At 44.4% G+C, this 11,290-nt stretch overlaps 2 protein-coding genes across 3 annotated transcripts; both read right to left on the bottom strand.

Annotated features, from left to right (window-relative positions):
* Positions 1–144: 144 nt before the first annotated feature.
* LOC108153495 (RNA polymerase II subunit A C-terminal domain phosphatase SSU72) lies at positions 145–1,387 on the bottom strand. The gene is made up of 3 exons (XM_017283550.2): positions 1,058–1,387; positions 741–999; positions 145–681 (listed from the first exon to the last, which is right to left on the bottom strand). Exons 1-3 carry the CDS (start codon positions 1,282–1,284, stop codon positions 580–582), a joined length of 588 nt encoding a protein of 195 aa, XP_017139039.1. The 5' UTR covers positions 1,285–1,387; the 3' UTR covers positions 145–579.
* Positions 1,388–4,777: 3,390 nt separating this feature from the next.
* LOC108165075 (apyrase) lies at positions 4,778–9,546 on the bottom strand. Of its 2 annotated transcripts, none has more exons than XM_017301126.2 (8): positions 9,289–9,546; positions 8,798–9,023; positions 8,482–8,679; positions 8,014–8,416; positions 5,545–5,702; positions 5,390–5,486; positions 4,973–5,330; positions 4,778–4,915 (listed from the first exon to the last, which is right to left on the bottom strand). In XM_017301126.2, exons 1-8 carry the CDS (start codon positions 9,414–9,416, stop codon positions 4,816–4,818), a joined length of 1,668 nt encoding a protein of 555 aa, XP_017156615.1. In that variant the 5' UTR covers positions 9,417–9,546; the 3' UTR covers positions 4,778–4,815. The 2 variants fall into 2 exon arrangements, with proteins under 2 accessions (XP_017156615.1, XP_017156614.1); XM_017301125.2 differs by lacking the exons at positions 4,778–4,915; positions 4,973–5,330; positions 5,390–5,486; positions 5,545–5,702 and adding exons at positions 6,936–7,102; positions 7,173–7,527; positions 7,597–7,693; positions 7,755–7,912 and having other exon boundaries at positions 9,289–9,521.
* Positions 9,547–11,290: the final 1,744 nt, after the last annotated feature.

Below are 11,290 nucleotides of genomic sequence, written 5' to 3'. Positions count from 1 at the left end.
ACACACGCATTCACTGTACGAAAATCGTAAGAATGGATGTATTGTGTGACGCCGTCGTCGCATGCGTTTTTTTGTGAAAAAAGGGGAGCCAGATCGTTACCCAGCCAGAGCTGCCAGGTGGGAAAATGATGGAACTAGCTAGAATTGTTGAAGTACCACCGATGGTACTCCGTATTGGTAATTAGTATTAAGAGTTGGACGCTCACACATACAAACATATGACATAAATGAAAAGTATTCAAGCCGATAACCCTTCGGCGTATTGTGATGGCTGTCACTTGTCGTAAGACACACATACATATATCTATGGGGCGAATGCAGTTTCTAAAAACCAACAACGGTGTCAAATGATGTATGGGGCTGTCAGTTGTCTGTGTGTGTATCTGTCAATTTGTTGTTTAAATAATCTAAATCTCGCTTTCGCGGTCAATTTATGTACATTTCCTATGGCTCCCATTATTAAAGTTGGTATGCTGCAAATCCCGCCTCACTCCGTCTCACAAATGGACTGTAGTATATGTAGCTAAAGCGCAGGTGATGGATAAGAAAAATACAAGTACCATTGATGAATGTCGGTCGTCAGTAAAAGAGAACTGAGTGCAGGATCACTCGGTTGCGACGCTCTTCAAATTCCTGTATCATTTCATCAATATCATTATCGAGATCGTTTGATTTGGCCAGCTGAAAGTGAATTGTGTTATATCAATGTTTCAGATTCATATTAATTATCATATTCATACTAAATTAATCATATCTGTTATCAGAAATGCTCCCATCAAAGCATCCTCGGCATTGTCCACCACGTCGACGTTTAGCACGTGAACGGGGCGATTGTAGACTGAATCCATGGATTCCATGTGCAACACCACTAAGTCGTAGACACGTTCCTCTACGGTAACAATAATATCAAACTTTTCTTTGGTTTCCTGAAAGCGTTCTGGGGCCTTTTTCAGTCGGCGATTGCGGTCTAGCATATGCAGCAGACCGTTTTGTGTGTAGCTGGGGGGGGAACCAAATGAAAAGTAATCAATGCAGCAGGCATATGCATTCAACTTACAACTCCTTGTCCTTAGACTCTAGGTCGCGGTGTATGTCCTCGTAGCTGGTCCCGAACTCGTAAACATTCGGCTTGTCAAAGGTCATGCCGGGCAGCTTGACGCGCTCGCCGGTGCCGTAGGAGCGCACGTTGAAACCCTTCTTGGCCAGAAAATTGTGCGCCTCCATGGAGCGATTCATGTTGGAGGAACAGACAACAGCCACAGACAGTTTGCCCTTATCAGTCATGATATCTCCTCCTTTGGCAGTGCAATTTCAATTTCAACAAAAAAGAAAAATATGGGCACCGATAGCACACTGTGAAGAAAAAAACTCTACACGGTTACTACATATTTGCTACATAATGGAAGGAAAAAGACGGTATGGACAACAGGCAACACGGCCCAGAAAATGCAACGCCTAAAAGGCGAAATCCACCTCATTTTCCCAATATACCTTGGAGACGAAAAGCCGATTTTGTCTTCAAGGTATGTTGTCCTCGCAAGCGAGGTGAGAGTTTGTAGGAACCTTGCAATTTGCCTTTGCTGGTTTTGCCTGTTGTACAGCCCTTTTTATAGCCCATTATAGAGCACTTATCGATAAGATATACCGTCAGACCCTCAGAAATGTACCAAAGTATCGTCTCATTTTCAAAATATACCGAAATATACCGATGGAAAACGAACCTACCACACTTAATCTTCCTTTATATAAAATGGATAACAAATTGACTTAAACTACCGTCCACCGTTTCCTTATTTTTTTTGATAAAAAATACCACAATATCTTTCACTGCGCTAACATTTTTCAAGATACATAATTTTCGAGGAGAGTATTTTAATACCCTATGGTCGACAATGGGCTAATTTTTTTCTCTCCATGATCGAAAGTCGAATTCGTCGATTTTGATATTCGATTTCATATAACTAGCTAGGCAGGACCCTAAACACATCATTTTATCCGATTGATGAACGGCTAATTTTTTGTTTTGATTGTGTCTCAAATTTGGTTTTAAAAATAAGTAAAAGCATAAAAGGACATCTTTATACCCTATTTCATTTAATTAATATTCATGCAACATACATATGTATGTATATGCTTCCTGTATATGTATGTTTATATATCACGAACCCCACACATATTTTCTCGCTCTAAGAAGACCACTCACTGCAATATTTCGGTGAGATAGCTTTAAAACAGAATCTGACAAGCTTTTGCATTCATTGGAGCCTGAGATGACAAAAATTTACTCAATTTTATAATATCCTCTTCCCTAGGGTATGCAGAATGTTGCTCCTTTCGTGCCTTTGGTTTGAAACATTTAATTTAAAACGATATCTCATTTTATTTAACTAGTCTTTCTTACGTTTGGTGCTCGGTACTGATGCCGCTCTGACTGTAACAACTTGTAGCGGCCTGTCCAACTTCTCTGGAGCTGTGACCCCAACCTTGCCGCCGAAATCTTGTGACCAAATGTTCGCCGGCGCTTGCCGGCAGTATTACTGCAGCAGTATTACTGAGCATTACTGCAACACACCACACAAACAGCAACAGCTTCCAAGCATTCCCAGCCGTCATACCATCGGCTGAAAAGTTAAACGAGACAGGTAATAACAGTCTAATGTTTGGCAGACTGCTGCTACAAAGCGTAAGGACCATCCCCGATACTCACCAGGAAGAGAACAACGGTCAGTAAACAAAGTTCAGATAATTCTTCGGACGCCGACTCCTTAAGCCTGGAGTCAGTCAAGTCTCTCGACTGTGCAGCGCTGTCGTCACCCCTCCGGAAATTTGACGATATTCTACAATGCCATCGGTGCCAGGAGTTTGGGCACACACAAAAATTCGCCACAAGCCCTTCAGATGCGTAAAGTGCTCGGAGCCGGAGGAGGGGCAGGAGTTTTTGTCAAATCTAGTCTCAACTACATCGAAAAGCGGCATCGCTCACCATTAATACCAGCACCGGCCGAGTAACAATTGCCTCTTGCTACGCTCCCCCACGCTATCTGGAAGACACGTATGTTCATGCACAAACTAAACAGCTTTGGCACCAGATTTATAGTTGGAGGCGACTTCAAGGCCAAGCACACCTGGTGGGGCTCCAAACTCAACAATCCCAATAGGTCCGCCCTTCTGCCCTGCTTGAACACACCGGCCAACCCACCCTCTGGCCAACGGAACCGGCAAGGATCTCCGATGTACTTGGCATTGCACTCTCCAGGGGAATCAACACCAGCCTCATCCACACCCAATCCGAGTTCGACTTGATGTCTGATCACTGCGCCCTCAGAGTCTGCAACTGCCCACTCATTTTAATTTTATCCAAAGCGATCATAAAATACTTTGACTTTTGCCAACTATTTTCGGAGGAGGCCCCACTGTGCGCCGTACGTTGGGAAGGGAAGTAGGCAGGGAAGGGCATAAGGGAATGCTCCGGAGAACTCACTAGGCGGACAAGGCGCGACAATAAACAAGTGACTGCACATTTAAAACATTGACTTTCCTAATCAATCAAATTCTACATAAAATAACTTTTTTTGAAAAAATTGTGCATAGGCATAATTCCTGAGTTAGCCCAGAAGCAAACTCGGGACAGCTTCGTTTCAACACAATTTAATTATTTGCATTTTTATACCCGATACTCAAAATGAGTATTGTGGTATATTAGATTTGTGGTGAAAGTGGATGTGTGTAACGTCCAGAAGGAATCGTTTCCGACCCCATAAAGTATACATATTCTTGATCAGCATCAATAGCCGAGTCGATTGAGCCATGTCTGTCTGTCCGTCTGTCCGTCTGTCCGTCCGTCCGTCTGTCCGTCTGTCCGTCCCCTTCAGCGCCTAGTGCTCAAAGACTATAAGAGCTAGAGCAACGATGTTTTGGATCCAGACTTCTGTGATATGTCACTGCTACAAAAATATTTCAAAACTTCGCCCCGCCCACTTCCGCCCCCCACAAAGGACGAAAATATGTGGCATCCACATTTTTAAAGATACGATAAAACCAAAAACGCAGATATGACTATATGTTCTAGAGTGCAAAATCTGAACCAGATCGTATAATTATTATAGCCAGAATCAAGAAAACAATTTCATTCTTTCTCACTCTGTCTCTCTCTAACACACAGGTTTCATGGTCGGTTTTGCCAATTGCAAAATATGAGTTCAAGGCTCTCAGAACCTATAAAAGCCAGAGCAACCAAATTTGGTATCCACACTCCTGTGATATCGGACCTTGACCGTTTCGTGTCCAAATTTCGCCACACCCCCTTCCGCCCCCGCAAAGGACGAAAATCTAGGGCATCCACAAATCTCAGAGACTATTAAGGCTAGAGTAACCAAATTTGGTGTCCGCACTTCTGTTAGATCTCACTATAAAACGTATATCTCAGAATTTCGCCCCAACCCCTTCCGCCCCCACAAAAGAACGAAAATCTGTTGCATCCAAAATATTGCACATTCGAGAAAACTAAAAACGCAGAATCATAGATAACAACCATATCTATCAGATTGCTGAATCTGGATCAGATCAGATAATTTTTATAGCCAAAAGCAAGAAATTAATTTGCAGTGGCTACGCAGCGCCGACGTCACGCTCAGACTGATTTTCTGTCTCTCTCGCACGCACTCTTTGTCGTGTCGTTAAATATTAGCGGCGCCTGCCGGAGGAGAGCCATACTGACTAAGTATCGGGTATAAATGTAGAGTTGCGGTCTCCGCAGCAACTCACAACGTTCCCCCTAGTTTTTTTTGTTTTGAATATTATTAAGCCAGTGCAGTTTTAAGTATTTACAAAATTGATTCTCTTCTCAATGCCTGTTATAATAGGTCCAACTGCGTGCATATAGTACATCAAGGCATCCAAGTCAAGAGGTCCCATCCTGTGAAAGCAAAGACTTGATTATTAATTCACTCACTTAATTATTTGAAGCAAGTACTCTAGATGCTCAGCATTGTCGCTAATTAAGTTGAACCCGTTTTTGCCGTTGGCCAGGTACTCCATGACCACTAAACGGTACGTGTTGGCTAGTTTCAGGGGCCTGTAGTCGGGAACTTCGCAGTTGGAGCATCGAACGCGGACACTGACCACACGTTGACCCATGGTAGCCGATATGTTGTAGTTAACGCGGAGTCCTGACACCTGTAGGAATCTGGACGACCTCGGCGCCGACGAGCTGGAATCCATGGGCGCCACACTGTCCTCTAACAGATCCCATAAATGTTGGCCCCGCAAGTCCAGGGAAACCAGGCGATTTTCCCAAGGGCACATGGCAACCAGCTGCTTATATGTTATGTCTGTTGGGTAAGCAAGGATTTAAATTAACTTCTCGATGGATTTTGTTTGAAAAACTTACTGCCAGCTGGGATGGGCACCCGGAAATTCCCCTGCGTTGTTAAGGCAATGGTCACATTACTCCAATTGGATCCGGAAGGCGTTGCATCACTAAGAAACTAACGATACTTGCAATAATACAACTACTGCAATCTGGATAGCGAATGGTTGTCTCACTGCATGCAGCATGGCGTCTGTGTAGAGATTGCCCAGGTTGCATTCGCCCTTGGAGCATTGGCTCTGCTGCAGATACACTCGGCTCTGTCCCACAATCCTATTGGATGCGGCTTCCAGCTCGGCCTGCCAGGGACGCAGGGCCTGCAGGACCACATCATCTTGAAATCAAGCCAAATTATGTCATATCATTTAGAAGCATATGATATAAGCAGCTTTATTTTGTTTCAATATTAAGAAATATTAAGAATTTAAAGAATAAACGAGGGGGAACGTGGTGAGTTGCTGCGGACACCGCAACTCTACGGTTATACCCGATACTAAGTCAGTATGGCTCTCCTCCGGCAGACGCCGCTTATATTAAGCGACACGACGAAGAGTGCATGCGAGAGATACAGAAAATCAGTCTGAGCGTGACGTCGGGCGCTGCGTAGCCAGTGCAAATTGATTTGTTCCCTTTGGCTATAAAAATGATCTGATCTGATTCAGCAATCTGATAGATATGGTCATTATCTATGATTCTGCGTTTTTAGTTTTCTCGAATGTGCAATATTGTGGATGCAACAGATTTTCTTCCTTTGTGTGGGCGGAAGGGGGTGGGGCGAAATTTTGAGATACACGTTTTATAGTGAGATCTAACAGGAGTGCGGATACTAAATTTGGTTACTCTAGCCAGAATAGTCTCTGAGATTTGTGAATATCTCCAGATTTTCATCCTTTGCGGGGGCGGAAGGGGGTGTGGCGAAATTTTGAAACAAACTCGTCTCGGTCCGATATATTAGGAGTGTGGATACCAAATTTGGTTGCTCTAGCTTTTGTAGTCTCTGAGATCTAGGCGCTACTGTTTTACTCTAAGCAAAGCCGCCTATGCTACGTGTGTGTTAGAGAGAGACAGGGCGAGAAAAAATGAAATTGTTTTCTTGATGCTGGCTATAATAATAATACGATCCAATTCAGATTCCGCAGTCTTAAATATATGGTCATTCTCTACAATTCTACGTTTTTGGTTTTCTCATATCTTTAAAATTGTGGATGCCACAGATTTTCGTCTTTTGTGGGGGCGGAAGTGGGCGGGGCGAAGTTTTGAAATATTTTTGTAGCAGTGACATATCACAGAAGTCTGGATCCAAAACATCGTTGCTCTAGCTCTTATAGTCTTTGAGCACTAGGCGCTGAAGGGGACGGACAGACGGACAGACGGACGGACGGACAGACGGACAGGGCTCAATCGACTCGGCTATTGATGCTGATCAAGAATATATATACTTTATGGGGTCGGAAACGATTCCTTCTGGACGTTACACACATCCACTTTCACCACAAATCTAATATACCCCAATACTCATTTTGAGTATCGGGTATAAAAAACCTTTGTTGTAAATTTGTAAAAAAAAATATATATATTGTGATAAATTAAATAAATCTCTTGCTATCAATTACAGATTTTTCTGCCCTCGGAAAGCTTCAGTTGAGCACAGTGATGCGTCCCTCGAGACCTACGTAGATGGGGTCAAGGTGGGCCGTGTAAGTGATCAAGGCATCCAAGTCCGTAACGCCCCGCCTGCAACGAAAGAGTAAACGAACAGATTGGATCAGTGTAATTGGATAGAGATTCAGAGATTCGGACGCACTGGATGTCTGTGGCCGCTGCCAGCATGGTGAAGCCATCACCCCCCTGTTGTAGAAAGTCGGGCGAGGTAACACGGTAGAGCTTGTAGGGATCCAGGGGCTCGTAAACGGGGACCTCACAGTCAGCGCAGCGAACGTGGACGGAAACGACTCGCGAAGATACGGGCTTGGTGTAGTCGTACTTGACTTTAATGCCCGAGAACTGCAGGTTAATGTAGGAGCTGGTCACCCCGTTCTCTAGGTCAATCTTGCTCACCGCGTGCTCCAGAGCCGCGACGAGCGTGCTGCCAGGAATGTTGTAAGCCACTAGCGTGTTCTCGAACGGGGACATGCTGACCAGGTGGGCGTAGGTGAGATCTGTATGGAGGAAATGTAGTCAACTCACGATCAATGGACAATGGACAATGGCCATCCCAATGTACTCACTGCCCCGGGAGAGCTTCACCCGCAGACCACCAATGTTCATGAGTCCCGCGGACACGTTTGTCCAGGACTTCTGATCGAAGGGCGAGAGTCCGATGAACTGAAAAGTGTGAGGGGGAGGTGTAATTCGAGTACGGCGCTGAGCTGAGACTTCAACTTACCGAATGCACCATGGCGTCGCAGAAAAAGCTGCCTAGGTTGCACTCGCCTTCACCACAGTTGTCCTTGGTCAAATCCACCTTGGTGGTGCCAATAGCGACCTTACCCTGCATATCTATGAGCTCTTTCCAAGGTTCAATAGCATCACGCACGGCCTCATCTACGGCGAACACAAAGCACAACGCCCGGAAGAATTGGCCGGGGATCAGTCCCGGGCTTTTGCGGAGCGCGATATACCCCCAGCTTTAGCCCCATACTCACCTTCCGGTACCTCCGATCCCATGTAAAGAGGGGCACCCTCGAAGTCCAGGACGTCGCCGTTGTCGTCAAAATAGACGGTTAGATTGCCCACGTATCTGGCGTAGGCCGATGCCTGGACGATGAGCACGCGGTGTCCGGAGCTGTGAATGACTTCGGTGGGATAGTCACCTGCTGGTCTATGTGGACCCGGCGGGTCGCCCGTGTACAGGAAGGTGTGCGAGTGGGAGCCGACAATTACATCGATCCAGTCACCGGCGTTAGCCGCTATCTCCTTGTCTACTTCGTAGCCGCAGTGCGAGATCACGATGATGATGTTGGCCCCCTGGGCCTTTAGCAGCTGCGCCTCTTCTCGAATAGTGTCGCTCTCGTTACGGAAGTTCAACTTGCCTGTGTTAGCCAGGTCCTAAATAGGAACGAAACTCAGTCGTGGTCGGCCATAGAGCATATGTAAGTGGATCTACTACTCACGTATGTAGTCTCCAGGATGACGCCAATCAGTCCAATCTTGCGACCTGCCCGCTCGATGATCATCGACTTGTTGTACAAACCTTCCATGGTGGGCTCGTGAGCGCAGTCCATGTTGGCCACCAGCATGTTCGTGTCAATGGTCTCTAGGAAGGGCACGACGCCCTCGACCCCGTTGTCGAACTCATGGTTGCCTAGCGTCTGAAATGGATTCATCGTTAATAAAACTAGTCAGTAGCCAAATTACTCTGGTATTCGAGCCAGTTTTCTGTTAGACTTGGGGCTCCGAAAACGTTTAGTGTCCTCCGCTCCTACTCACCATGACGTCGGCCGGCAGCATATTGAGGAACTCTTGGGTGACGTTCCAGCGGCCAATATTGTACCAGAGCGTACCCTGAAAGCTATCGCCCGCATTTATGTAGATCGGGTTGAAGTCCTTCTGCTCCTCGAGAAGGCGCTTCACAGTGTAGACGGTGCGGGCATAGCCACCGATGCACTCCTCGCCGCTGTCGCAGACGCCGCCGCTGGTGTCCGTGGGCTCGAATCTGCAGATCGTAATCGGGGTTAGAATCCACTCGTGACTGGGCTGGTGCTGGGACTCGGATCAGCTATCTTCGTCATGGCCTTATCGTTATCAGAATCAGTATCGGTATCAGCCTGGTTCTTATGAGTGCGGGAACTGTTTTCGATAAGCCGCGGGCATGGATTGCCGTACTTAACGGCCACCTCAGCGATTGTGGCATTGATGTGAGGCGCCATAAACTTGATTGAATTTTATAAGGCTCTTGGCTTGGCCCTGCTATGCCTTACCTGGCATGGAAGTCGTTTATGTGTATTAGGGAAAGTGGGAATCCTTTATCGGCAGCGTCCATTCCAGGAATCGTCGCAAGTGCCAGGATCATCACTGATCCCATCAGTCGGATGAACATGAACTGCATTTTTTGCTTGGTCACAAGTGCTTTAATCAACAAAAACCGCAAAACAGTTCAATTAGTCCACCCAACCCAAGTGCTGTCGATAAAGCAACTGAACGGCCAAAACTTCAAGCACTTCATTGACCGCAAAAACTGAATGGAACTCGGGCTCTCTGAGCTGAAATGACAGATACCAGATCAGCTATCCCTTCCCTCCTCGCTTCGAGCATACTGATTAGCAGAAACTTACTTTCGTCGTTTGGTTCGGACCGTGTAACCGCGACTGTCCCCTATAGGTCTATAGGCTTTCTTTAAATTTTATTTCCGCTAAATCGATCGAAAACCGATTGTGAAAATATAATTTTTATTGCAGAAATCTATGTATATAATGTTGGGGTAGAGCCATGTATTTATTTTGTTTACCATTGGTGCAGGTATTATATTTGTATATTCTTGTCTGTCTATTTCTATAAAACGCTTCCTTCTGACTGTTAAATGTATGTACAATTACACGAATTTACAATACACCCGCCTTTATTAAATACTGGATATAAAAAGAGGATCTGCTTTGTTTCTGGGGACAGTAGAAGGAAATCCAACCAACTGTAAGCTATTGTGATTCTATACAGCTCATCAAAATTGTTGTAAAATCTGGCCACCATCTCATAGAGATTAAACTGGTTTGTTCAATTTTGCATTGAATGCACTTTCGTGCTAATCGTTGTGCTTCGTTTCTGATATGGATGAGCGGGTGGTTACGGTGAACACTGCCCTCTTCATGACACATGTTACGAATTCCCCACTCCTACCAGTCAACCACCCGGCCCGACCAACAGCTATAGGCGTGTTTATAACGTTTTGATATACTAGGTAATATAATATATATGTTGATATATGAGCCGACAGCCCAGCAGGCACCTGATAGGCTCCGGCTTTCGTACACAATTAATCGCAACTCTGCAGGCAGTTTGGGTTATTACAGTCTGGGAAAAACATTTAATTACGCCAACAAACTAAGCCTTAATCCCTGATATCATTTATAACAATTTTTACATACATACATGCATATACATATGTATTGTCTCATGTCAAACATTACGTTTTTTATACCCTTGAAGAGCTTATTAAATTTGTAACTTGCAACGCACAGAAGAAAGCAGCTCCATATGAAAAATATACCTATTTGTACATATATATTGTACTTATGTATAATATCGCTGCGTTTATTTGTATTGGCGAAACAAAATGCGTCGGAATCAAATGTCTGAGGGTCTGAAATGTTACTTTTGGTATAATATAATAAAATGAAAAGTTCTAGCCCGATTCGACAACGCTTAGAGGTGCCGACTTGAGCTCAATGTGGATTGAATTTTTGTTTAATGATCTAGAATATTGATATATGTATAATCCAGCACCTACAATTACAGCTCGATTGGTTAATATTTAAGCCAACAATAAATAGTTTACACTCCACTTGTATATTATTTTATTTTTATTAATCAATGGATATTGACTAGAATATTCCTTTGCAACGTTCAGCATTTTCTGAAACTCGTGAAGTTTAACTTTTCAAGAAAAACCTAAAAACCTATTGAAAAATCCTCGACCTTGTCTGCTCACTATTGCCGCCCGATATTATACGACAAGGAATGTACGGGTCCATTGTAAATGTTGCTAAGAATCAAATTGCAAATATAAGGCCGGGATCACTGGAAATCAAGGAAGGTACAACTATTTTTGTGAATTATGAATTTTCTTTTACTGTGATTAATGGAAAAGTTATAAACGATCTCACAAACACTAAATCGACCTTGACATGAGCTTTGTGTAAACAAAAAAAAACACAAAAGGACTTTCAAGATTTGAAGAGGAATACTTGGTATATGGTATTTCCGCTT

Source organism: Drosophila miranda, chromosome XL (assembly GCF_003369915.1).
Source record: "Drosophila miranda strain MSH22 chromosome XL, D.miranda_PacBio2.1, whole genome shotgun sequence".
NCBI lineage: Eukaryota > Metazoa > Arthropoda > Insecta > Diptera > Drosophilidae > Drosophila > Drosophila miranda.
The sequence above is the reverse complement of the archived record's forward strand: the minus strand, read 5'-3'. Positions and strand labels throughout refer to the sequence as shown.

Excerpts from the sequence above, each read along its gene's own strand:
- LOC108153495 (XM_017283550.2), bottom strand. The coding sequence starts at position 1,284 with ATGACTGATAAGGGCAAACTGTCTGTGGCTGTTGTCTGTTCCTCCAAC. Across the intron at positions 1,000-1,057 it reads GAGTCTAAGGACAAGGAGTT|CTACACACAAAACGGTCTGC; the intron begins GTAAGTTGAATG and ends TTCCCCCCCCAG. Across the intron at positions 682-740 it reads TAACAGATATGATTAATTTA|CTGGCCAAATCAAACGATCT; the intron begins GTATGAATATGA and ends ATTCACTTTCAG.
- LOC108165075 (XM_017301126.2), bottom strand. The coding sequence starts at position 9,416 with ATGCAGTTCATGTTCATCCGACTGATGGGATCAGTGATGATCCTGGCA. Across the intron at positions 8,680-8,797 it reads TGCTGCCGGCCGACGTCATG|ACGCTAGGCAACCATGAGTT; the intron begins GTGAGTAGGAGC and ends AATCCATTTCAG. Across the intron at positions 5,703-8,013 it reads GGGATCGGAGGTACCGGAAG|ATGATGTGGTCCTGCAGGCC; the intron begins GTGAGTATGGGG and ends CTTGATTTCAAG.